General features: G+C 44.6%; 1 protein-coding gene across 5 annotated transcripts in view; it reads left to right on the top strand.

Moving 5' to 3' along the window:
• Positions 1-24,834, top strand: part of LOC119955253 (cyclin-dependent kinase inhibitor 1-like) — a 134,716-nt gene that overhangs the window by 90,877 nt on the left and 19,005 nt on the right. For 2 of the 5 annotated variants that reach the window (XM_038781289.1, XM_038781293.1), the window contains exon 2: positions 11,788-12,191. In XM_038781289.1, the coding sequence (XP_038637217.1) occupies positions 11,788-12,191 (404 nt within the window). Of the gene's footprint in view, positions 1-6,931; positions 6,968-10,200; positions 10,266-11,099; positions 11,234-11,787; positions 12,192-24,834 lie in introns of those variants that run through there. The other 3 variants (XM_038781294.1, XM_038781292.1, XM_038781291.1) reach the window with 3 other exon arrangements.

The raw sequence follows: 24,834 nt of genomic DNA, 5'->3' as shown, positions 1-24,834 counted from the left end.
TTATATAAGGTAAGGTTGGAAAGTCAGTGAAGAGTGGTGAAGTGGTAGTAGGAGTAATAGAGAAACTATCTTGTCCAGGAATACAGTTTATCTTGGGTAATGGTATTGCTGGATCACAGGTGGGAGTGATACCTACTGTGGTTAATAAGCCAGTGGGAAATCAGACAACTGAAGTGTTGAAGAACGAATATCCTGGGATTTTTCCCGATTGTGTTGCAAAGTCACATGTTAGGACAAGAGGTGAAGTGAGAGAGTGAAGATAAAGGTGAAGTGCAATTATCAGAAATGATTTTTGATCAGATGGTTGGAAAAGAACAGGTGGAGGGTGAGGCGGATATTTTTAGTTTAGGAAAATAGGCGGAGTTACAACAGAAAGATGTAGAAATAAAACGGATGTATCAGAAAGCATATATGGAAGAGGAATCTGAGTGTATACCAGAGTGTTATTACCGTTAAAATGATGTCTTGATGACAAAATGGAGACCTTTACATATGCAGGCGGATGAAAAGTAAGCAGAAGTTGATCAAGTAGTATTGCCGGTAGGGTATAGAAAGGAGGTGTTGCGAGTTGCACATGAGGTACCAGTGGGAGGTCATTTGGGAGTAAGGAAAACACAAGCTAAAATCCAAAAACATTTTCACTTTGAGAAAAGCTTGAGTGTGTCTGTTTCTTTGGTATCAAATAACAAAGAACAAAGCAAAGAAAAGTACAGCACAGGAACAGGCCCTTCGGCCCTCCATGCCTGTGCCGACTTTGATGCCCATCTAAACTAAAATCTTCTGCACTTCCGGGGTCCGTATCCCTCTATTCCCATCCTATTCATGTATTTGTCAAGATGCCCCTTAAACATCACTATCGTCCCTGCTTCCACCACCTCCTCCGGCAGCGAGTTCCAGGCACCCACTACCCTCTGTGTAAAATACTTGCCTCGTACATCTCCTCTAAACCTTGCCCCTCGCACCTTAAACCTATGCCCTCTAGTAATTGACTCCTCTACCCTGGGAAAAAGCCTCTGACTATCCACTCTGTCTATGCCCCTCATAATTGTGTAGACCTCTATCAGGTCGCCCCTCAACCTCCATCGTTCCAGTGAGAACAAACCAAGTTTATTCAACCTCTCCTCATAGCTAATGCCCTCCATACCAGGCAACATCCTGATAAATCTCTTCTGCACCCTCTCTAAAGCCTCCACATCCTTCTGGTAGTGTGGCGACCAGAATTGAACACTATACTCCAAGTGTGGCCTAACTAAGGTTCTATACAGCTGCAACATGACTTGCCAATTTTTATACTCAATGCCCCGGCCAATGAAGGCAAGCATGCCGTATGCCTTCTTGACTACCTTCTCCACCTGTGTTGCCCCTTTCAGTGACCTGTGGACCTGTACACCTAGATCTCTCTGACTGTCAATACTCTTGAGGGTTCTTCCATTCACTGTATATTCCCTACCTGCATTAGACCTTCCAAAATGCATGACCTCACATTTGTCCGGATTAAACTCAATCTGCCATCTCTCCGCCCAAGTCTCCAAACGATCTAAATCCAACTGTATCCTCTGACAGTCCTCATCGCTATTCGCAATTCCACCAACCTTTGTGTCGTCTGCAAACTTACTAATCAGACCAGTTACATTTTCCTCCAAATCATTTATATATACTATGAACAGCAAAGGTCCCAGCACTGATCCCTGCGGAACACTACTACTGTAGTCACAGCCCTCCAATCAGAAAATTCCATTGCGACTCTCTGCCTTCTATGACCTAGCCAGTTCTGTATCCACGTTGCCAGCTCACCCCTGATCCCGTGTGACTTCACCTTTTGTACCAGTCGACCATGAGGGACCTTGTCAAAGGCCTTACTGAAGTCCACATAGACAACATCCACTGCCCTACCTGCATCAATAATCTTTGTGACCTCCTCGAAAAACTCTATCAAGTTAGTGAGACACGACCTCCCCTTCACAAAACCATGCTGCCTCTCACTAATACGTCCATTTGCTTCCAAATGGGAGTAGATCCTGTCTCAAAGAATTCTCTCCAGTAATTTCTCTACTACTGACGTAAGGCTCACCGGCCTGTAGTTCCCTGGATTATCCTTGCTACCCTTCTTAAACAAAGGAACAATATTGGCTATTCTCTAGTCCTCCGGGACATTATCTGAAGACAGTGAGGATCCAAAGATTTCCGTCAAGACCTCAGCAATTTCCTTTCTAGCCTCCTTCAGTATTCTGGGGTAGATCCCATCAGGCCCTGGGGACTTATCTACCTTAATATTTTTCAAGATGCCCAACACGTCTCTATCTTCCTATTTCTAGCCTCACTGGCACGTGGCACAGGGAGTAATCCTGAGATTCCAAACCTAGAGGTCCTGTCTTTTAACTTTCTGCCTAGCTCCCTGAACTCCTGCTGCAGGACCTCATGCCCCTTCCTGCCTATGTCATTAGTACCAATATGTACAACGACCTCTGCCTGTTTGCCCTCCCCCTTCAGGATGCCCGCGACCCGTTCGGAGACATCCTGGACCCTGGCACCAGGGAGGCAACATACCATCCTGGAGTCTCTTTCATGTCCATAGAAGCGCCTATTTGTGCCCCTGACTATAGAGTCCCCTATGACTATTACTCTTCTGCACTTTGACCCTCCCTGCTGAACATCAGAGCCAGCCGTGGTGCCACAGCTCTGGCTGCTGCTGTTTTCCCCTGATAGGCTATTCCCCCGACAGTATCCAAAGCAGTATACCTTTAAGTCCTTAAAGTCTATCTATTGGATGGACTTAGTGAACTTAAAGACAGTGAGGGGTGAGCATATTGTGGTTGCTTTTCAGGTGTGGTATTTCAGTTTAAGTAGGAAGTGTGTAGTGGGGATAGTGTCAGCAAATTATGGGGTGATTCTGGGGGAAGATAAGGTATCACTAGAGAGGATTAAGGCAAAGTGGGAGGAAGAGTTGGGGGAGGATATTGAGGTGAGGTCATGGTGTGAGGTGCTGCAGAGGGTGAATGGGTCAACTTTGTGCGCAAGGTTGGGGCTGATACAGTTGAAGGTGGTGTATAGGGCGCACCTCACAAGGGCGAGGCTGAGCCGACTTTTTGAGGGGCTGGAGGATATTTGTGAATGGTGTGGGGGGGGGCCCATTAATCACATTCATATGTTTTGGTCCTGTCCAAAACTGGAGGGGTATTGGAGGGAGGTCTTTAAGGTAATCTCAAAGGTGGTACATGTGAGTCTCGAACCGGGTCTTCTAGAATTCGGGGTGTCGGATCAGCCGGGGTTGGAAGCGGGTGCGGAGGCTGATGTCTTGGCCTTCGCCTCGCTAAACGTCCAACGGCAGATTCTGTTGGAGTGGAGGTTGGCTTCCCCACCCTGTGCCTTGGTGTGGCGGGGGGATCTGCTGGAGTTCTTAACGCTCGAGAAAGTAAACTTCGAGTTGAGGGGGAGGATGCAATGGTTCTACCACTCATGGGCCTGGTTCATCATGCATTTTCATGAATTGGATTACATCTAAATTAGGGGTGGGGGGGGGGGGGGGGTGGAGTCGGGGTGGATTGGAATGTATCAGTTATTGATGATGATTTTTCATTGGTGTTTTGTATTCAGTATGTTGGGGGCTGTTTGAGGTTGGATGGGATGAGGGGATTGTTGGCTGGGGGCTTGCCATTGAATATGTTGTTATTGTTGATTGTGTATTGTTGCAAATTTTGATGAACATGTGAAAAAGGAGAATAAAAAAATGTATTAAAAAAAAGAAATAGGAGACAGAAAGGCACTCTTGGCCATCCGGAGGAACACTGTGTTAAAAATGAAATAGGTTTGTTATATTACGTTTTGTGGTAATATATCGTTACTCTTTACTTCGTAATCCAGAATGGTCTGATGATGTGATTATAAAAAAAACCACCAATCTCTAACTGAAAGCAAAACTGATTTACTGAATAATGATTAAATTATATTGAGTTTGCACACTCCACATAACTATAACTATTAATAAAGTAATCTATGATTAAGTAATAACTAATGAACTATACGCTACTTCTATCCAATCTTAACTAGTCCCTGAGCTGTGATCAATCTCTTTCTTCTGCTGACACTTAACTGACTACCCAAGATTCCCTGAGTTCTTATATTTATACTGGGAACTAGTGGTGCCCTCTAGTGTTTGTATTACACTGAGATGTAATAACTGACCTTTTACTTGTACGCATATATACATATCATTACATGGGTGACTTCTATCACATCAAACTTCATAGCAATAAATCAGAATGTGCACTAACATGCCAATTTGTTATTCATAGTGGTTATATTTATACAGGAAAAAGGTATTCATATTTGGTGCTAATTTATTATCTCAGTGAATGATTATTAGTGCCCTCAAATAGGACATCAAGTGTCATCAAGGTGAAGGATGAGTAGTGGATTGATGGTGAAGTTGGGTGTGAAGGAATCACTGTTGTGATGTGAAAAGGGTAAATTGTGTTGTGCAATTGTGTGAACAGCACGGCGGCACAGTGGTTAGCACTGCTGCCTCACAGCAACAGAGACCTGGGTTCGATTCCGGCTTGGGTCACTGTCTGTGCGGAGTCTGCACGTTCTCCCCGTGTCTGCGAGGGTTTCCTCCGGGTGCTCCGGTTTCCTCCCACAGTCCAAAGATGTGCAGGTTAGGTGGATTGGCCGTGATATATTGCCCCTTAGTGTCCAACAGTTAGGTGCAGTTACAGGGATAAGGCGGGGTTTGGGCCTGGATGGAGTGCTCTTTCAGAGGGTCGGTGCAGACTCGATGGGCCGAATGGCCTCCTTCTGCACTGGAGGGATTCTATTCTATGGTTCTACGTTGGCATTCCTGGAAGAGAAATAAAGTAAAATGCTGCTGGAAATCTGAACTAAAAGCAGGAAACAAAAATACTCAGCTCGGCAGGCAGCACATCTGGAGAAACAAACCCACTTCAGTGAATTCTTCATCCAGTCCAGATTGAATAGAAAAACTGTGGACAGTGCAACAAGCTACAGCAATTTGTGATAAGCCAAATTGAAGCATTCTGTCGTCACCCAAATCTGCCCTGGTGACAAATATAAACCCAGTGAGAGACCAAGAGTCCTTCCAGTGAGCAAGCAGTAAAACAATGTGCCAAGTTGTATCGTTCATCTGCTGTAACACCCACTCTTAGGAGTGTCATTATTCATGGAAACAGGGGTAGGCATTCACTCAGAAGCCATCTGTTCGTATTATTACCTCTTTGATGAAGTGCAACTCCTTAGAAAGGCCCTCTTATAACCTCCTTAAGCACTACCTGGCTCAATGCTGCTCCATCCAGCTTTGTTTCTCTTCCTCCTCATCCATGATAATGCTATCCAGGGTATACAGGGAATGCCTTGCCTGTCCCTCAAAAAGTATCTGTAGGGCAGCACAGTAGCACAGTGGTTAGCACTGTCGCTTCACAGCTCCAGGGTCCCAGGTTCGATTCCCGGCTTGGGTTACTGTCCGTGTGGAGTCTGCACGTTCTCCCCGTGTGTGCGTGGGTTTCCTCCGGGTGCTCCGGTTTCCTCCCACAGCCCAAAGATGTGCAGGTTAGGTGGATTGGCTTTAGTGTCCAAAAAGGTTGGGTGGGGTTCCTGAGGTAGGGTGAAGGTGTGGGTGCTCTTTCCAAGGGCTGGTGCAGACTCGATGGGCCGAATGACCTCCTTCTGCACTGTAAATTCTATGATTCCATGAAAAATTGAAATCAATGGAAAAATGGGACATTACACACATTGTTTTCCAGGCGAAGTCTCTCTGGCATTTATGATTTAGCTTAAAATTACAATTTTTACAATTTACAATTACAGTTACACCTCATTAACATGGCCTACATTTTCAGGGGGTTTTAACAGCAATATTACAGCATTAAAGGGGAAATTACTAGTGGTTCAGTGATTCCATCTACGGAGACTTCAACATTGCAAGCAATGGTGAAACATAGAATCAGGAACAGCAACTTCTGGATTCCTACATTGCACACGTGTAGACTTCAGAAGTTGCTGTTAGTCTTGGGAAGTAATCACGGTGAACATAGAGGCAAAATCCAGGCCGAGATATGTTCTGTTATGGTTGTGATTTATGTATTTGTTGCCATGCACGTATTAGGCAGCATCATGCACATTATGCAAGATTTTTAAATACACTGAGAACATTTTATACTCTGTTGCGAGATAATATCTTCAATTTAACACCATTTTTCCTGCATTTCATTAAGACCTTCGCGTCGCGATATAAAGTGGGGGTTAAAAGACCCAGAAAATGCCACCTTTGTAAACATGGAAAATTCGGCATATTTTAATGCTATAAATCACATGGTTCCCCCACCAGAAATTATTCTGAAGAGATAAGTTTTATACAAATAATTGTACCAGTTAAAAAACTTTTCTTCCTTTAAAAGGGAAAGGGGACCTTTTTAATTGTTTAATATGAAACTTGTTGAGTAATGACAGATTTCCTGGTTAATGCAGTGCTCGGGATCTGCAGCAATGCAATATTCCCATTTCGGCTAAAACCATTAGCGTTCCCGTCAATCTCACTGGTGTAAAAGTTACTGGCTGCTCACGCCCCAGCTGAACGTTTCATACCGACACACTGCAGGACAACAATTGCAACATTTAACTAGGACAGCACGGGGCGTGGGGTTTACCAGGAAAGCTAGCATCCTGTATGTGAATGGAAATACGTGCACTCAGACACACGGACTAGTGATTGTGGAATTGCACAACTGTTTTCCCCCTTGCCCTTCTCTGTTGACACTGGATGGGGACCAGGTTCCAGGAGCGACTGCTCACTCTCTGTCTCACTCTCACGTGTCTATTGCACGTGTGGAAGGTGATTGGGCAAAATAAACACAATGTGGCCGCCCTGCAAGCTGCACAGGGAGAGAAAGAAGCAGCCCGGGCGGTGAAACAGCTCCTTAACTAAATGCAGCAGTGGCAGAGTTTGTGATGAATTGTGTGTTCGGGGCAATCCTAAATACATAGCGAGGGTTTTTTTTTCATTAACACAAACTTCTTTTTCATTGCTTTAGGATCTAGGGTGGAAAAGGGAGAGAGGGAGGTGGAGATTTGGAGTGAACTATCTGGCTGGGCATATACACTGGAGCTGTACACAGTCCCTGTGCCTGTACAGTACTGCCCTCCCTGGAGGAGCACATACAGGCAGCTCCCATTATCAAACATTGGTTACATTTTGATGCCACAGAGTCTGACGGGATGGTCAACTTTGATCACATTGAAACCTATTTTTTGAATTAACTGGGGGTGGAACTGCTCACCTGGGGAGTCTCTCTCCATTCTTCTCCAGAGAGGGTGTGTTTCTGAACTAGCAGAAATCTGGGATGAATCTGGTTACAGTAGAACTATTACAGGATGTGCAGGCAAAACACAGAATCTGCTAACTCTCCCCAGAAAAGCTGGTGTGAATCAACTATCTTTCTCCTGAGGGCCTGCAGCCTGTGAGTACTCCCTTTCCTAACCTACAGAGGTTTGAAGATACCACAATGAACGGAAAGAAAGGCTTGAGGAAAGCAAGTTTCTGCCTCTCCAGGGAAGATGTGACTACGGTGCTTTTAAAACCTGCAGGAAAACAAGTACAGGGTGTAAAACAAAGACTGATTTACAAGCTTACCGTGAAGCATACAAGGAACCTACATCTGAAGCAAAGACTATTTTCTTTCACTTATGTTTCCCCCCTTTCCACTCCTCTGTGTCGTGTGTGTAGAGGGTGGGGGCTAGTTAAAGTAGGAGTTAGATACGTATTAATATTTAACTAACTATTTGCTGCATATTTCACTGTAGATTTTGTTATAAACAGTAATTGTGTATTAACTTACAAACCTGGTGACTGTAATTATTGGGCAGACAAGGGCCAAAGACTTTGGGTATTTTTATAAGAATTATTAGTTAACTTACTTGTGTTGTGACTCCGGGAGTGGGGCCAGAATTGACCGCGCACTTGTCCAGTATGTTGTAACAGTAACACACTTAAGTTCTAACATTTTTATTCAATATAGTTGCTATGTGTTATTACAATGTGTTCTGTGTAGTTCCCAACACTTTAGTGTATTGTATTTGTGAGTTTGCAACTTTCTACTGTGACCATCTACAATTTATCTGCAGTATGTAATGGAGAAATGTAGTATATTGCATATGTGTGTGTGTATATATATATGTAGTAAATTATCAGTGCACAATATGTAGTTTACAATGCACTTGTGAGACCTCCTATATTTCGTCCCACTGGGTGTAATTTATTGCAGTACGCTTTGTTCACGATACTTGAGTTGTGATATTGTGTGTTCAGTTGGCAAAGCCCTTGTGATGTTCCCTTGCATTTTATGTGTAGTTTGTTGCATAGAAACCATTTCTGGTAAAAGGCTCTTATCTGTGTCACTATCACAAACTATATGCAGTTTTTTAGCACTTGTCTGTGTTCTGCAGTCATCTTCCACAAAGTCTTCATTACTCCTTTATCTTCTTTCTACCCTGACCATGGCAATGAGACCCGGCCACTTCAATATCTCTCCTCTCCAGTCCGACGCCAAGGTACTCAGTTTCTTGATTTGAAAACATTACGAGCTAAAGTTTCACTCTGGGTGTGGGAAATGGGAGTTGGGCCTGTTTCTGGATCCTGAACCCACCCCGAGGGAAATGTCACTCAATGGGATTTAAAAATGTAAATAAAAAATAAGGAAAGCAGCCAGGCCACTGCTGTGAGGTTAGGAAGTGGGAAGCCCCTCTACACAGTAGCCTTTCACTGCATACCCACCCAGGCAGGCACAGAGGGCCTGAGGCCGTGACACGCTGGTCCCTGAGCCTGGTGGTGGGTGCCCACACCCAGGCAGTCAAACTGTGTCCCACAAATCAGGAAATCAGACGACAGCTGCCAAATTTCAGTAGACCATTTAAACTAACCTTTTCCCAGGTGCTCAATGAGCCTAATTGACTGCCTGCCCTAAGTCCTGCCAGCCCCCAAACCACCTTGAAACAGCACCGGGATAGGGTTGGAAACCAGCATGCTGGCTGTTCCTGGTGTTTTCAGGCCCAGTACACTTCCATTAATGACCTTAGCTGTGCCTGAAAATCCTGCCTTACATCTTCTTAAGTGGTTTATTCTCCCATACTCACATCTGCAGTGCATCCCAAAATACCATCTGCTCTTACTATTCATGCATTGCTTTTTGGCAACTATGATCCTAAAGTCTAAATCAGATTGTGTGTTAAAGCACCTGGTCGATCTGCCTCTTCATCTACCCCAATGTTGTTGCATTTTTCAACTGCCTGCCCAATAGTAATACTTGTTTAAGCTGAAATTTCCCACAATTTAATGCGGCAGAACTGAAGCCAATTGTTTTAGCTGTTGCAATGGTCCTTCATGTTTATTCCCTTGTTTCATTTTTTTGTCGTTATCATTTTTGATCCATGGATGATTAATGGACAAGTGGCTTCAAGTCAAACAGCAGAGAGGAGTGAGGAATTCAGAAGTTACAGGAGAGAACATTCTGCTAGTTTGAACATAGATCATAAACATAGAACATTACAGCGCAGTACAGGCCCTTCGGCCCTCGATGTTGCGCCGACCTGCGAAACCATTCTAAAGCCCATCTACACTATTCCCTTATCGTCCATATGTCTATCCAATGACCATTTGAATGCCCTTAATGTTGGTGAGTCCACTACTGTTGCAGGCAGGGCATTCCACACCCTTACTACTCTATGAGTAAAGAACCTACCTCTGACATCTGTCCTATATCTATCTCCCCTGGCTAACTTGAAATGTGGCCAAGAGCTGGTGGGGATTTCCTGGCTGTCTGAAAATGGAACTGGGGTCGCTTCTGCGGCTTCTGAACCATATCAATAATCTAAATATCTGTTTTAAAAGAGGCTTGGGGGGGGGAGGGGGGGCTGCATTCTGTGTGCAATAATAGACGGACGGACGGACGGAGGGGGGGGAGGGCGTCTGTGGAGCTGCTGCAGTTTATCTGAACTTTGTCAATCCCCCGTCTCTGCCCCCTGTCTCTCACTCTCTGTCAGTCTTTCTGTCTCTTACTCTCTCCCTGTCTCACTCTCTCTCTCTGTCTTTCTCTCCCTGTCTCTCTCACTCTCTGTCTGACTGTTTCTCGCTCTGTCTCACTCTCTCTCACACTCTCTGTAACTTCTCTCTCTCTCCCTGTCTCTCTCTCTCAGTCTGTCTCTCCTGAATTGGGCACCTTGGGGGTTATTTGGAAAGTCAGCCCAGAGAGTGAGGCTCGGTGCGTCACTGGCTTTGCGGTTGTGTGTGTGTGTGTGTGTAAGGAGCAATACTGCCTGCAGAGTGAGGAATGCGATTATTGCACAACCTTCAGTTAATGACACTTAGCGCCACTGACCCGCTGGCGGGGAATCGCGGCTCGGAGGAGGCAAGAGTCTGGGCTGTGCTGCGCTGTGGGGCTGAGCTGTGCTGGGGGGCTGGGCTAAGTCTGTGGGGCTGGGCTGGGCTGTGGGGCTGAGCTAAGGCTGTGGGGCTGAGCTAAGGCTGGGGGGCTGGGCTAAGGCTGTGGGGCTGCTGGGCTGGGGGGCTGAGCTGTGCTGGGGGGCTGGGCTGAGGCTGTGGGGCTGGGCTGGGGGGCTGAGCTGTGCTGGGGGGCTGGGCTGAGGCTGTGGGGCTGGGCTGGGGGGCTGGGCTGGGCTGGGGGGCTGGGCTGCGCTGGGGGGCTGAGCTGTGCTGGGGGGCTGAGCTGTGCTGGGGGGCTGGGCTAAGGCTGTGGGGCTGAGCTGCTGGGGGGCTGGGGCTGAGCTGGGCTGGGCTGTGGGGCTGAGCTAAGGCTGTGGGGCTGGGCTGTGCTGGGGGGCTGAGCTAAGGCTGGGGGGCTGAGCTAAGGCTGTGGGGCTGTGCTGTGCTGGGGGGCTGAGCTAAGGCTGTGGAGCTGGGCTGGGCTGTGCTGGGGGGCTGGGCTGTGCTGGGGGGCTGGGCTAAGGCTGTGGGGCTGGGCTGCGCTGGGGGGCTGAGCTGTGCTGGGGGGCTGGGCTAAGGCTGTGGGGCTGAGCTGCTGGGGGGCTGAGCTGGGCTGGGCTGTGGGGCTGAGCTGCTGGGGGGCTGGGCTGGGAGCAGGGTGCCGTTCGCAGCCCAGTTACACCTGGAGCCCGTCCACAGTCGCTGCTCTCAGGCTGCTTCAACATCACCACAAACAACAGGCTGCAGTTCATCCTCCCTGTCAGCCGGGGCTGGGAGTAGCTGGAGGTGGGCAGCTTTCTGCCAATTCCCTTTTGAGTTGTGCTGGGAGCTGATGTCATGTAACTGACCTGATTTTACCAAAAGGGAAAGTGACCCTGGACATTCCGCTGACGGAAGGGTCATTGCAGTGGGAGTTCTGTGGGACTTTTATGCGATTTGTGGGATTTCTATGGGATTTCTGCGTTATTTCTATGTGATTTCTTTGGGTTTTTGTCACTTTGTGTGATCTCTATGGGATTTCTATGTGATTTCTGGGATTTCTGTTATTTGTGTGATTTCTATGGGATTTCTGTGTTATTTCTTTGGGATTTCTGTCACTGTGATTTCTGTGGGATTTTTCTGGGATTTCTGTCACTGATTTCTTTGGGATTTCTGTCATTGTGATTTCTGTGGGATTTCTATGTGATTTCTGGGATTTCTGTTATTTGTGTGATTTCTATGGGATTCCTGTGTTATTTCTGTGGCATTTATCTGGGATTTTTCTGATTTCTCTGGGATTTCTGTGATGCTCCCATTTTGATCTAAAAGTTGTTTCCTTTCTGTTTTATTGTTCTATCCAGGGACACCATGATGGGTTTACACGCTGAAGAAGAGAATCTGCAAATTGACCTGAAGAGCAAAGCTGGCCAGGTCCGGAGGAATCTGTTCGGCCCTGTTGACCACGAGCAGTTACAGCAGGATTTTCAGCATTTACTCCGGGCAAATGTTGAAGCTGCCGGACGAAAGTGGAATTATGACTTTGGTAGGGAAGTCCCATCGGAAGGGACCCTGGAATGGGAAGAACTGAAATGCCAAGATGTCCCAGCTTTTTACAGGAGCCTTATGATCAACAGGAGGAAACACTTATGTGAACTGCAAGAGACTCCAGTGGACAGTTACTCTGGTCATCCAGTGGCTCCCAACAAGGAAAGTAAAATGCAAGGGACAGCCCAGCCCAAGCGAAGGAGGCAGACCTGCATTACAGGTACATTCTGCATTTCCTTTTCATTCCAGGCTCTTCTGTATTTGCTTCAAATTTTCATACCTGCATCCACATGCTCCTGACCTACAGATGGAGCAGGGGGCAACCTCTCTAACACCTCTATCACTCTGCTGGCATTGCACAGTCTGGCTGCCTTGACTGTCTTGACTCTTCCCCCCCCCCCCCCCCCCAAACCAGGGCTCTGTTAGCACCCTGGGGTAAACGTAAAAGTGGCTAAGATCAAGGAATGATCAGGTGTGATGTCTGTTCTCAGTTTGGATCCAGAAAGTCTCTTTTGTGGAGACCAAGCATTTGTTTCAATTTGAATTGGCTTTTGGAGCAAGTAAAGAGCTGGTTTAGAGGCTAGACCCACCCACTCTGCTGATTGTCTTTGTAATTCTGAGACAGGAACAACATTGTTTTCAGATGACCGTTAAAGCTCCTGTGGCACTGTCTCACAGAAAATTCCTGGTGCCCAAGCCAATATTTATCTCTCAGTCACCATCACAATAAACAGTTTATCCAGCCATTACTACCTGGCCGTTTGTGGCAGTTAGCTGCTGTTTCCTACATCACCACAGTGGCTGCTCCTCAGTATTGGCTACACAGTGCTTTGCGATATTTGCTGGTCAGGGAAGGTGCTATATAAATGCCCGCCCACCCACCCACCCGCCCGCCCGCCAGCCACTGTCTCAAAGTGAACCAGACTTTAACCTTGACATGCTGTTTGATCCCAATGTGAGTGATCAACCTTACTTACACTCCACAAAGCTCGCCTACTTTCAATTCCGTAACATCACCTGTGCAATCCATTGGTGAAATCCTCCTGCCTATATCACCTAGATTTGATTATTAGAATGCTGTTATTGCTGACTTCCAATCCAACCCCCCCATTGGCATAAATACCAGAACAGTGAAAATTCTGCTGATTGTTTTCACCATTCTGACCCCCCCCCCCCCCCCCACCCCAACCCACCTCCAACTCACCCTCTTCCACTACCAATGACTTGCGATTTAAATTCTAATCCATGTCTTGAAGTCTTCTGTGGCTTCTTCACTTTCTCTTTCTCTATACCTCGTCGAACATATAACCCCTTTGCTGCCTGAACTTTCTATTCCTCCTAATTCCATCCACTTCTGGACTCTTTCCCACCCTCTTGTTCATACTCCGAGATGTCATTCCATCATTCTTTTCCCAAGTCCCTCTCCTCTTTTACCATCTTACCCTTTAAAAAAAGTATATTTTTATTCAGCACATTTTCATTTTATATACAAAACACAACGTTACATCATCCGTATACATTTCTCACGACAATCTTATTATTTCAACCAACCCTCTGATCATGTCTCCTTTGACATGGAATCCACTTTCCTCATTCTTTTGTGTCTTGCAAGAAGATTGGATTGCACATTAACAGGACTGGGATTAGTATCCATGTGGGAGGTTTGCTAGTGCCACCGGGGAGGGTTTATACTACAATGGCAGGGGGATGGGATCCTGAGGGAAAATTCCGAGGAGAACAATTGGCAGTGGGAAGTGGAGAAGTGTGAACTGATGAGGATGATGTATCGGAGAAGTTTCATAGAACATAGAACGATACAGCGCAGTACAGGCCCTTCGGCCCACGATGTTGCACCGACATGGGAAGTCAAAAACTAAAGGCCATCTAACCTACACTATGCCATTATCATCCATATGCTTGTCCAATAAACTTTTAAATGCCCTCAATGTTGGCGAGTTCACTACTGTTGCAGGTAGGGCATTCCACGGCCTCACCACTCTTTGCGTAAAAAACCTACCTCTGACCTCTGTCCTATATCTATTACCCCTCAATTTAAGGCTATGTCCCCTCGTGCTAGCCACCTCCATCCGCGGGAGAAGGCTCTCACTGTCCACCCTATCTAACCCTCTGATCATTTTGTATGCCTCTATTAAGTCACCTCTTAACCTTCTTCTCTCTAACGAAAACAACCTCAAGTCCATCAGCCTTTCCTCATAAGATTTTCCCTCCATACCAGGCAACATCCTGGTAAATCTCCTCTGCACCCGTTCCAAAGCTTCTACGTCCTTCCTATAATGAGGCGACCAGAACTGTACGCAATACTCCAAATGCGGCCGTACCAGAGTTTTGTACAGCTGCAACATGACCTCATGGCTCCGGAACTCAATCCCTCTACCAATAAAGGCCAAGGTCAATAGAATACTTGGAGAGTTTGATAGAACTGGAGTACGCAATAGGAAGTCATTAGATGGGGGTCAGAGTAAGGGGGAAGTAAAAGAGCCGAAATCAGGGTTAATGTGCATGTGTGTGAATGCACGGCGGGGTTGATAAGATCGATTAAACTACAGGCACAGGTTGACAAATGGAATAATGATGTTATTGAGAGAACAGAGGCTTGGCTGAAGGAAGGGCAGGACTGGGTATTAAATATTCCTGGGTACAAGGTGTTTAGGAGAGACAGGAAAGGGAGTAAAGTAGGGCGGGGAGAGTTGAACGAATGGCGATATTGATTAAAGATGACATTACAGAGCTGGGGGGGGGAGGATGTTCCAGAGAGGTCCAGATTGAAAAGGGTGCAATATCATAGGTCGGTGTAGTGTACAGACTACCAATTGGTGGCAGTGATGTAGAGAAACAAATTTGCAAAGAAATCAGAACGATGTGCAAGAATTATAGAATAATTATAATGGGAGACTTCAATCATCTAAGTACAGACCGGAATAGGAATAGTGCAGAGAGACCCGAGGGTTGAGAGTTCCTGGAGAGCGTTTAAGGTCATTTTCTACAGTATGTTTCTGGTCCAGTGAGAGGGAAGGCTTGTGGAACCTGGTTCTGGGGAATGAATTGGCCCAAGTGGAACAATTATCAATGCGAGAGCGTTGTAGCATAAGGTTTAGTTTGGCCATGGAAAAGGACAAGGAACAAACTAGAGCAGGGATAATTAATTCAGGGGAAAGCCAACTTTGGGATGACAATGCACCTGGGTCGAGTGAGTTGGAATCGAATGTTGGCAGGAAAGATATTGGCTGAACAATGGGTCACGTTCAAAGAACAATTATTCAGGCAATGCAGAGGCTGTTTAGCACAGGGCTAAATCGCTGGCTTTGAAAGGAGACCAAGGCAGGTCAGCAGCACGATTCAATTCCCATAACAGCCTCCCCGAACAGGCTCCGGAATGTGGTGACTAGGGGCTTTTCACAGTAACTTCATTTGCAGTCTACTTGTGACAATGAGTGATTTTCATTTCATTTCATTTCATTGTGCGTTCCCTGAAGGGGAAAGGTAGGACAAATAAATCCAGAGTGCCCTGGATGACGAGACAGATAGAGATGAAGATGAAAAGGAAGAAGTATGTGTATGACAGATGTCAGGTGGAAAATGAAATGGAGAATGTGGCTGAATATAGAAGGACCAGCGGGGAAGTGAAAAAACTAATAGAAAAAGCAAGGAGAGAGCATGAAAAGAAACTGGCAGCTAACATAAAAGGTCTTCTATAAGCATATAAATAATAAACGGGTGGCAAAAGAGTAGGGCTGATTAGGGCAGAAGGGGAACCTGTGCGTGGAGGCAGGAGAAAGCAGGGGTATTAAATATGTACGTTGCATGTGCCTTTACAAAGGAAGAAGATGCTGGTCAGGCCAGGGTGAAAGACAGTAACTGGTAAACTGGATGAATGTACAATTAAGAACGAGGAGGCTTTAGAAATGCAATCTTTACTTAAAATTGATACAGTACCAAGACCAGATGAGGTGCTCCAAGGATACTGAGGGAGGTGAGAATACAAATTGCAGAGACACTGATAATCTTCCATGCTTCCTTAGACACAGAGGTGGTGCCAGAGGACTGGAGAATTGCAAATGGTACACCCTTGTTGCAAGGATAATTCCAGCAACTACAGGCCAGACAGTTTGACCTCAGTGGTAGGGAAACTTCAGGAAACAATAGTTTGGGACAACATCAGTAGTCACTTAGATAAGTGCAGGATAATTAAGGGAAGATAGCATGGACTCAATAAGGAAAAACTCATACTTAATTAACTTGCTGGAGTTTTTTGAGGAAGTAATAGTAAAATTGATAAGGGCCTCTTTGTACATGGATTTTAAAAAGACAATAAATACGGTGCCATTGAACAGAGTCGTGAGCAAAATTTGAGCTCATGGAATAAGAGGGAAAGTAGGATTTGGATAAGAAATTGACTGAGTGACAGGAAACAGAGAGTAGTGACACATGGTTGTTTTTCAGATTGGAGGAAAGTTTGTAGTGGAGTTCACCAGGGAAGCCAGTGTTAGGAAGCTTGTTCTTCCTGATTATACATTAATGACCTGGACCAGGGTTTTAAAACTCAGGGTTGCAACTCGCGGGCAGGTGTTGGGAGGGTCACAGAGCGATCAGTCGAATTGGAGCTTTAATTGTTTAATAGAATACACTTATTGTTTGACAGACTATGTGTATATATAAAGGGAATGCAGTTGGCACTGTGCAGTCGGAGAAGTGATTGTAGAAAACAAAATTAGAGCTAAAAAAGTCAAGACTTGCTTTCTAGTTCTTATTACAGAGATACCACCAGAGATTAACACCATTAATTGGCATGCTACCCTGTACAATCCAGCCGGTGTAAGAATTTAAAGCACTTCTAATACAATTCAAATATAATGTATCATTTTTTTAAAAAGTCTTTGCTGTTTTTGAATTCCTCTATAGAAAATCAGATGTGCATACAAAATATTTCTGGAAATGTTCTGTGATTTTCATGGTAACTGCACATTACTAAAATCCCCCCACCTGTGTGAAAACAAGCAACATTTAATGTGAAGTGTTCGTGTTTTACAGAAGAACTAGAATTTTAGTCTGAGGATTAAAATAATTTGGAACATGGCACATTGTAATGATACTAAGTGAGGCCCCATGCATTTATAAAAAACGTTATACATTGCAAATGATAGTTGAATATTTCACATGTGTGATACTTGTACTTCTGTTTGTGTTCAAATAAAAACATCACTGTTGGGAGCAGAGGTCATGAAACTAATTAAACAGTTTTAAGCAGTGGGTCGGTCCTCTAGGCCTCTCTTTAACTACTTCAAGAACAGTGGCTGGTTAACCCAAATCTGGACTGCTTTATACTAGATTCTATTAGTGCCAACGTTTTTTAATCTCATGCAACATTTTACTGTCTGTACAGATTGTAACTTTTCACTTGATGAAATGACAGCTTTTATAAATATAAAAGTTCAGATAACAAATTCATGAAACACCAAAAAATAATATTTGTGCAAAAAAATACATAGAGGCTTGCCTGCACTTGAGTGGATGAGGAACCAATCGGGTAGCAATTGTCAATTTTGTAGATGATAGGTACGTTGAGGAAGCCGTTCTCCATCCATATCAGCCCCATCTACTTAGTCGAGTAAACAGGAGAATGTTTTGATTGTGGTCACATCAGCAAAGTTCAGAGTAGGATTTCTTTAACGAGGTTTCAACAGAAAGTGTTTGGCAAAAAATAATGAATTTTAAAAACAAATTGAATTCACGTAAGTTTAAAGAAAGGAACACTATTACAGAAGCTAATTTCTCCACCATAGCCACTTCCGAAATTCCTGTTGCTCGAACGTTCAAAACTTTGAGGTGCGAATATCAGTTGTTTCAATTCTTGGCCTGGCCAAGTGATTAAGGTTTTAACGGGTTGGTTTAAATCTACATGTTGGAGAGCATTTTATTTTACCCCTCTCATGCCCATAACATTTAAAAAGCCGAGTCTGAAAGTTGGCCTTGTGCAGAAAGAAGGAATAGAGAGAGTGGCTAAGTTAAAGGTGCTTGGGGACCATGTAGTTGACAGCCTATTAGAAGCATTTTTAAAATGAAAAATAGATGTTTGACATTTGCAAAACTTCTGATATTTACGCATATTTATGGAGTTATGCTTTTAATCATCTTCCCTGAAAACATAAATGTTATTTAACTGTTAAAGAATGTCTAGAAGAAAAATTGAACTTAATTCAAAACTGCACGTCATAATATCTTTTCTGAAATACTTGATAATCCCAAGAAAGGGGATCCAAATCACCTGAACTGAGATTGATACCAGAGGAAAACAATGGTGATAATTTGTCATGATCATGGAAGATTGTGGAATCTCCTCAGTGGCTCAGTATTTGTTTCATTATTTGTTCCCATTTATTTATTTTCTTCCCCTCCAACATCCTCGAAGGCACCACACTTAGTTCCTACACTGGGGTGGCAGCATAGTGGCAATGGTACTGGATCCAGAGTCCCAGCCAGATCCTTCAGGGGCGTGAGTTCAAATCCGACCATCGCATTTAGAGGAATTTACACTTAATAAATCCTGAATAAAATTCTGGTTTCATTCGTAACAATCATGGAATTAGTGGATTGTCGTAAAAACCCAACTGTTTCACTCATGTCTTACAGGGAATGAAAACTGCCATCCTTATCTATTCTGGCCCACATGTGTCCCCAGAACAAAACCAATATGGTTAACTCTTAACTGCCCTCTGATTTAGCCCAGCAAGCCACAGTAGTTGTAGTTGAATCATCACCACCTTTTCAAGGGGGTTTAGGGATGGGTAATAAACACTGGCCCCGAATAAATGGTCACACTCAAATCCCAAGAACAACTAAAAAGAAAACTTCAAGGCATTCTGAAGTTTTTGATGTTGTTAATTATTTTTTTATAATTCTGTCCAATTATGTCCCTTAATCTGAATCTCAGAACATCCTCTGCTCGCCATCTGATTTGTGTTTGCCACTCAACCATCCTTAAAATTAAAATCAGTCAATATGTGTGGCTTATGGGTAATGGATGCTCCAGATTTGCATTCATCACTAACTAGTTAAAGGTTTTGAACTCTGGAAAAACTGGAGACACTCCTGTAGTCGAGTGCCCAAGACCACTACCATCTAGAAGGACAAAGGCAGTAAATACATGGGAACCCCACCACCTGGAAGTTCCCCCTCTAAGTCACTCACCATCCTGACTAGAAAATATATCTCCGTTCCTTCACTGTCGCTGGGTCAAAATCCTGGAACTCCCTCCCTAACAGCACAGTGGGTGTACCTACACAACATGGACTGTAGTGATTCCAGGTGGCAGCTCAGCATCACCTTCTCAGGGGTAATTAGAGATGGGCAATAAATGCTGGCCTAGCCAGCGACGCTGATTTTCCTTGAATGCATAAAAAATGTAGAATGAGTTTGAACCAGGTGCAGTATTGATCTTTTATAAATTAAAATTAATGACTCGAAGCATAATACTAAATATATGGTTTATTCAACACATTTAAATATGTCAACATTGACGTTAGGAAACTTACTTCAAGCTTATGAAAGTTGTTTGTAAATGTAAATCTGTTGTTGTTCAGAACGAGCTTCCACTTACAGTTTAATGCTTTGAAATAATTCAACCAAGTGGAGGCAGATGACTTAATTCTCTGGTTAACCAATGATCTGCCTGCACAACACGAGTGTGCCGGAATAGAACAGACCCTGGGTAAGGTACAGGAATTATTGAGGTGCTGCAGTCTCCCCCTCAGTCAACTAGTTTTTTAGATGTGATTTCTCCATCTACAGGTGAGCCAAGAAATTCAAGTACATTCTAAACACACAGATAGTAGACAGTTTCAACTAACTGACATAATAAAATCCAGAGAAATGTTCTTTTAGTATTTTTCCCCCAAACTCCACTCTCCAATCTTATGTACTTCTACTTGTTGCAAAGGTATTGCAAATAATTAATTTGAAAAGTAATTCTCGAAGAAGAGGTCAAACTTTCTGAAGTTGGCATCTATACCATCTTTTTCTTAATGAGTACATAATATGGATTGTTTAACACCTAATTAATCAGATAGTTTTTTATTGGACTTGTATTATTTAACGTGGTTGATGTCACTTTAATGTAACGTAGAGTGACAGTATGTTTTTTGCACTTCTGAACTTTGTCTCGGAAGGACTGCTTATACATCCTAACTAGTCTGAGGCTTTGCCTGGCAGTAATTAAGTGGAATTCAGATTTACCACTAATTAAGAAAATATATTTTTTCTGAACATTCACTGAGTCTTACTCCATATTAATGAGATTTGATAGTGTTTTGTGTCCATTCTGTCCAGATCCTAACATCAGAGTTTATAAGTGCGGATGTTTTTCTTAGTGCGCGTTTTCACGTTCTTGAGCCTGAATTCAGATATTAACTAATCATTAGTGCCAAGTAGGCAAGGAGCAGTAACGTTTCCATGTGCAGGTCTACCACCCGTCAAAATGTGGTTAAAGGGGAACAGATGAATGTATTGTACTTAGATTTGCAGCAGGTGTCACATCATAGGTTATTGTGAAAAATGAAAGCTGATTAAGTAGGGAATAACATATTGACATGGATTGAATATCGACTAGCTAACAGGAAACAGAGTTGGCATAAGTGGCAGGATACGAGGTGTGCCACAGGGATCAGTGCTGGGGCCTCACCTTTTTACAATTTATATAAATGACTTGGATGAAGCGATTGAAGGTATGGTTGCTAAGATTACTGAGGACATAAAGATAGATAGGAAAGCAAATTGTGAAGCGCACGTAAGCAGGCTACAAACGGACATAATAATCATAATCTTTATTGTTACAAGTTGGCTTGCATTATCACTGCAGTGAAGTTACTGTGAAAAGCTCCTAGTCGCCATATTCCGGCGTCTGTTCGGGTACACAGAGGGAGAATTCAGAATGTCCAAATCACCTGACAGAACATCTTTCAGGACTTGTGGGAGGAAACCGGAGCACCCGGAGGAAACCCACGCAGACACGAGGAGAACGTGCAGACTCCACACAGACTGTGACTCAAGCCGGGAATCGAACCTGGGACCCTGGAGCTATGAAGCAACAGTGCTAACCACTGTGCTACCGTGCTGCCCACTAGGTAGGTTAAGTGAGTGGGCAAAAATCTGGCAAATGGTGTATAATGTGGGAAAATGTGAAATTGCCTATTTTGACAGGAAGAATAAAAAAGAAGCTTGTTATGGTGAGAGATTGCAAAGCTCTGAGGGTGTCTTAGAATATAGAACAGTACAGCACAGAACAGGCCCTTCGGCCCTCGATGTTGTGCCAAGCAATGATCACCCTACTCAAACCCACGTATCCACCCTATACCCGTAACCCTACAACACTCCCCCCCCCCCTAACCTTACTTTCTAGGACACTAAGGGCAATTTAGCATGGCCAATCCACCTAACCCGCACATCTTTGGACTGTGGGAGGAAACCGGAGCACCCGGAGGAAACCCACGCACCCACGGGGAGGACGTGCAGACTCCGCACAGACAGTGACCCAGCCGGGAATCGAACCTGGGACCCTGGAGCTGTGAAGCATTTATGCTAACCACCATGCTACCATGCTGTGAATAGATCACAAAGGCTGGTATATAGGTACAGCGAGTAATTATGAAAGCTAACTGAATTATCGTTTATTGTGAAGGGAATTAATTGCTTATACTTCAGTTGTATAGGTCATTGGTGAGATCACATCTGGAGTATTGTGTACAGTCCAAAGATGTGCGGGTTAGGTGGATTGGCCATGCTAAATTGCCCGTAGTGTAAGGTTAATGGGGGGATTGTTGGGTTACGTGGGTTTAAGTGGGGTGATCATTGTTCGGCACAACATCGAGGGCCGAAGGGCCTGTTCTGTGCTGTACTGTTCTATGTTCTATGTTCTATGTATTGGTCTCCTTATTTAAGGAAAGATGTATGAGTGGCACGGTGGCCCCATGGTTAGCACTGCTGCCTCACAGCGCTGAGGTCCCAGGTTCGATCCCGGCCCTGGGTCACTGTCCGTGTGGAGTTTGGACGTTTTCTCTGTGTCTACGTGGGTTTCACCCCCACAACCCAACGATGTGCAAGGTAGGTGGATTGGCCACGCTAAATTGCCCCTCAAATGGAGAAAATAGAATTGAGCACTTTAAATTCATTTTCAAAAGATAAGGAAAGATACGTTAGAAGGAGTTCAGAGACAGTTTCCCAGACTAATGCCTAGAATGGGTGGGTTGTCTTATGAGGAAAGGTTGGACAGGTTATTTTTTGTATCCACTGGAGGTTCGAAGAATGAGAGGCAACTTGATCGAAACCTTTAAGATCCTGAGGAGTATTGACAGGGTGGATGTGGAAAGGATGTTTCCTCTTGTGGGAGAATCGAGAACAAGGAGTCGTTCATTTAAGACAGATTAGGAGAAATATTCTTGCTGAGGATCCCGAGTCTTTGGAACTCTCTTCCTCAAAAGGCGCTGGAGGCAGAGTCCTTGAATATTTAAAAGGCAGAATTAAATAGATTCTTGATTAACAAGGCGGTGAAAGGTTATCGGAGTTCGGCAGGAATTGGGATTGAGGTTACAATCAGATCAGCTGTGATCTTATTGAATGGTGGAGTAGGCTCGAGGGGCCGAGTGGCCTTCTCCTCCTAATTCATACGTTCCTGAAATACTCAGCGAATCAGACAGCATCTGTGGAGAGCATTAACATTTCACTTTGAGCTTTTATCAGAACTGGGAAGTCAACAACATGAAACATTGGGCACAGTTTTCTGCGCTGAGACTTCACAACAGCAACATTTTTCCGATTCAATTTTCCAAAAAGTGGGCATTTAAGAATCCGCTTCCCAAAATTACTGTCCAGTTAGGGGGAGGCAGAGTGTCGATTCAATGGTCCCATTGCAAAGGTGACCAGCATCTTTCACTGTGTCTGCAGCAAGAGAGCCGCTGAGACGGACGCAGCAGGAACGGGAGAGATAGAGCGGAGCCACGGTCAATCTGGTGTGAGTGGCCATCATCCCCATCACTATCGGAAATTTCAATCTCTAGGAGCTCCTCACACAATGACAAACCTCTGCCGGCAGAAGATATCAGCTGCGGCTGTTTTGCTGTTAAATGTTGGAAAGCCTTGAACACTTTGCTGCTTCGTCCTGACACTATGCAGTCTCCTCCTCTGAGAGACCATGGTGCTGACACAGCATGGGGTCCGTCTGATGATGGGAAAATTGAAACGTTGGTGAAAAGAATGCTGTTAATTGTCTAATCCTCCACCTTAACTGGTTTCCCGTTACTGCCGGGCAGGCTGTCAACATTAAACTCTCAAATTCAGCCCACCTCTGAAAAGCTGCAAGAAGTGGTTTGCATGGCAAACCAGTCTGATGAGATTTTCTCCAATTCTGCTTCTCACACTTATAACCACCCCCCAACCCCCCAGTCTCTCCAAACATGCTTGCATGAACCTGGTAAAATTCCCACGATTAACATGGCTTCCCTATCTCAAGATGCTGCTTGAACTAATGAGTGTTTTCAGCTCCTGTAGTCAGTAGCCTAGGATTGGATTGGTTTATTGTAACGTGTACCGAGGTCCAGTGAAAAGTATTTTTCTGCGAGCAGCTCAACGGATCATTAAGTACATGAGAAGAAGTGGAAATAAAAGAAAATACATAATAGGGCAACACAAGGTACACAATGTAACTAGATAACACCGGCATCGGTTGAAGCATACAGGGTGTAGTGTTAATGAGGTCAGTCCATAAGAGGGTCATTTAGGAGTCTGGTGACAGCGGGGAAGAAGCTGTTTTTAAGTCTGTTCGTGCGTGTTCTCAGACTTCTGTATCTCCTGCCCGGTGGAAGAAGTTGGGAGAGTGAGTAAGCCGGGTGGGAGGGATCCTTGATTATGCTGCCCGCTTTCCCCAGGCAGCGGGAGGTGTAGATGGAGTCAATGGATGGGAGGCGGGGGTTTGTGTGATGGACTGGGCAGTGTTCACGACTCTCTGAAGTTTCTACCGCACTCCCTCTGACATTCTGGACTTTCTTTTACAACCAGCAATCTTTAGCTCACCTGTTCTCCTCTAAGCAGTGAGACAAAATATTTTTGACACTCACTCCCTGGGGAAAATGCAACGCCCAAGTCCCAATCCTGCTGTGTGTCTGTTCGTCAACTTGCTAAACCGTGAATGGTCTTAATCAGTCATAGTTTCTGAAGTGTTAACTTCGGAGAATTTCTTCCAACATTATGTCATGAAATCATCAATAAATATAAATTATGCGTTTGCAATTTCAAATGTTTACTCTTTGTTTACTTTTAAACATTGAAGGTAGTTCATACATATTGTCTGACATAGTAAGGTAGTTGCCATGACAGCCAAAATAATTCATCAAAGTGAAATATTAGCCCTGTATCTCCTAGCTTATAATTGAAAGTATGCGCCTCGGTTCACTGTCCAACCTCTACCCATTTTTAAGCATAACGGAGGCAGGAATTAGGTGGGGAAGCAGTTGCTTTCCTCCATTTGTGCTTGCCATGTGATTTTCCAGTAAAGGTGATAAGCACTAACTGCAGGAAGACAGATCTTCGAACTGGGAGACGACTCCAGCCGGGACACTAGGAGCTTACCCAGCAGCAGCTTAACGTCCATACTCTGGGATAGGTCGGTTGACCCACATTCCACTGGGTCCTTGTCCCTTTTGAGGAGCAGAGAATTGAAGTTTGAATGAGGGTCAGGGGTAGTGAACCCCTGGGTAGTGAATCATTAAACATGTCCATTAATAAAGATGTGAGCTGCAGCGTGAACCTTTTATAAAACTCGGCTGGGACGCCGTCAGGACCGGAGGCTTTGCCAGATT

The sequence above is a fragment of the Scyliorhinus canicula genome, chromosome 20 (genome assembly GCF_902713615.1).
Source record: "Scyliorhinus canicula chromosome 20, sScyCan1.1, whole genome shotgun sequence".
In the NCBI taxonomy this organism is placed as follows: Eukaryota; Metazoa; Chordata; class Chondrichthyes; order Carcharhiniformes; family Scyliorhinidae; genus Scyliorhinus; species Scyliorhinus canicula.
This window is presented reverse-complemented; position numbering and strand designations above follow the sequence as displayed.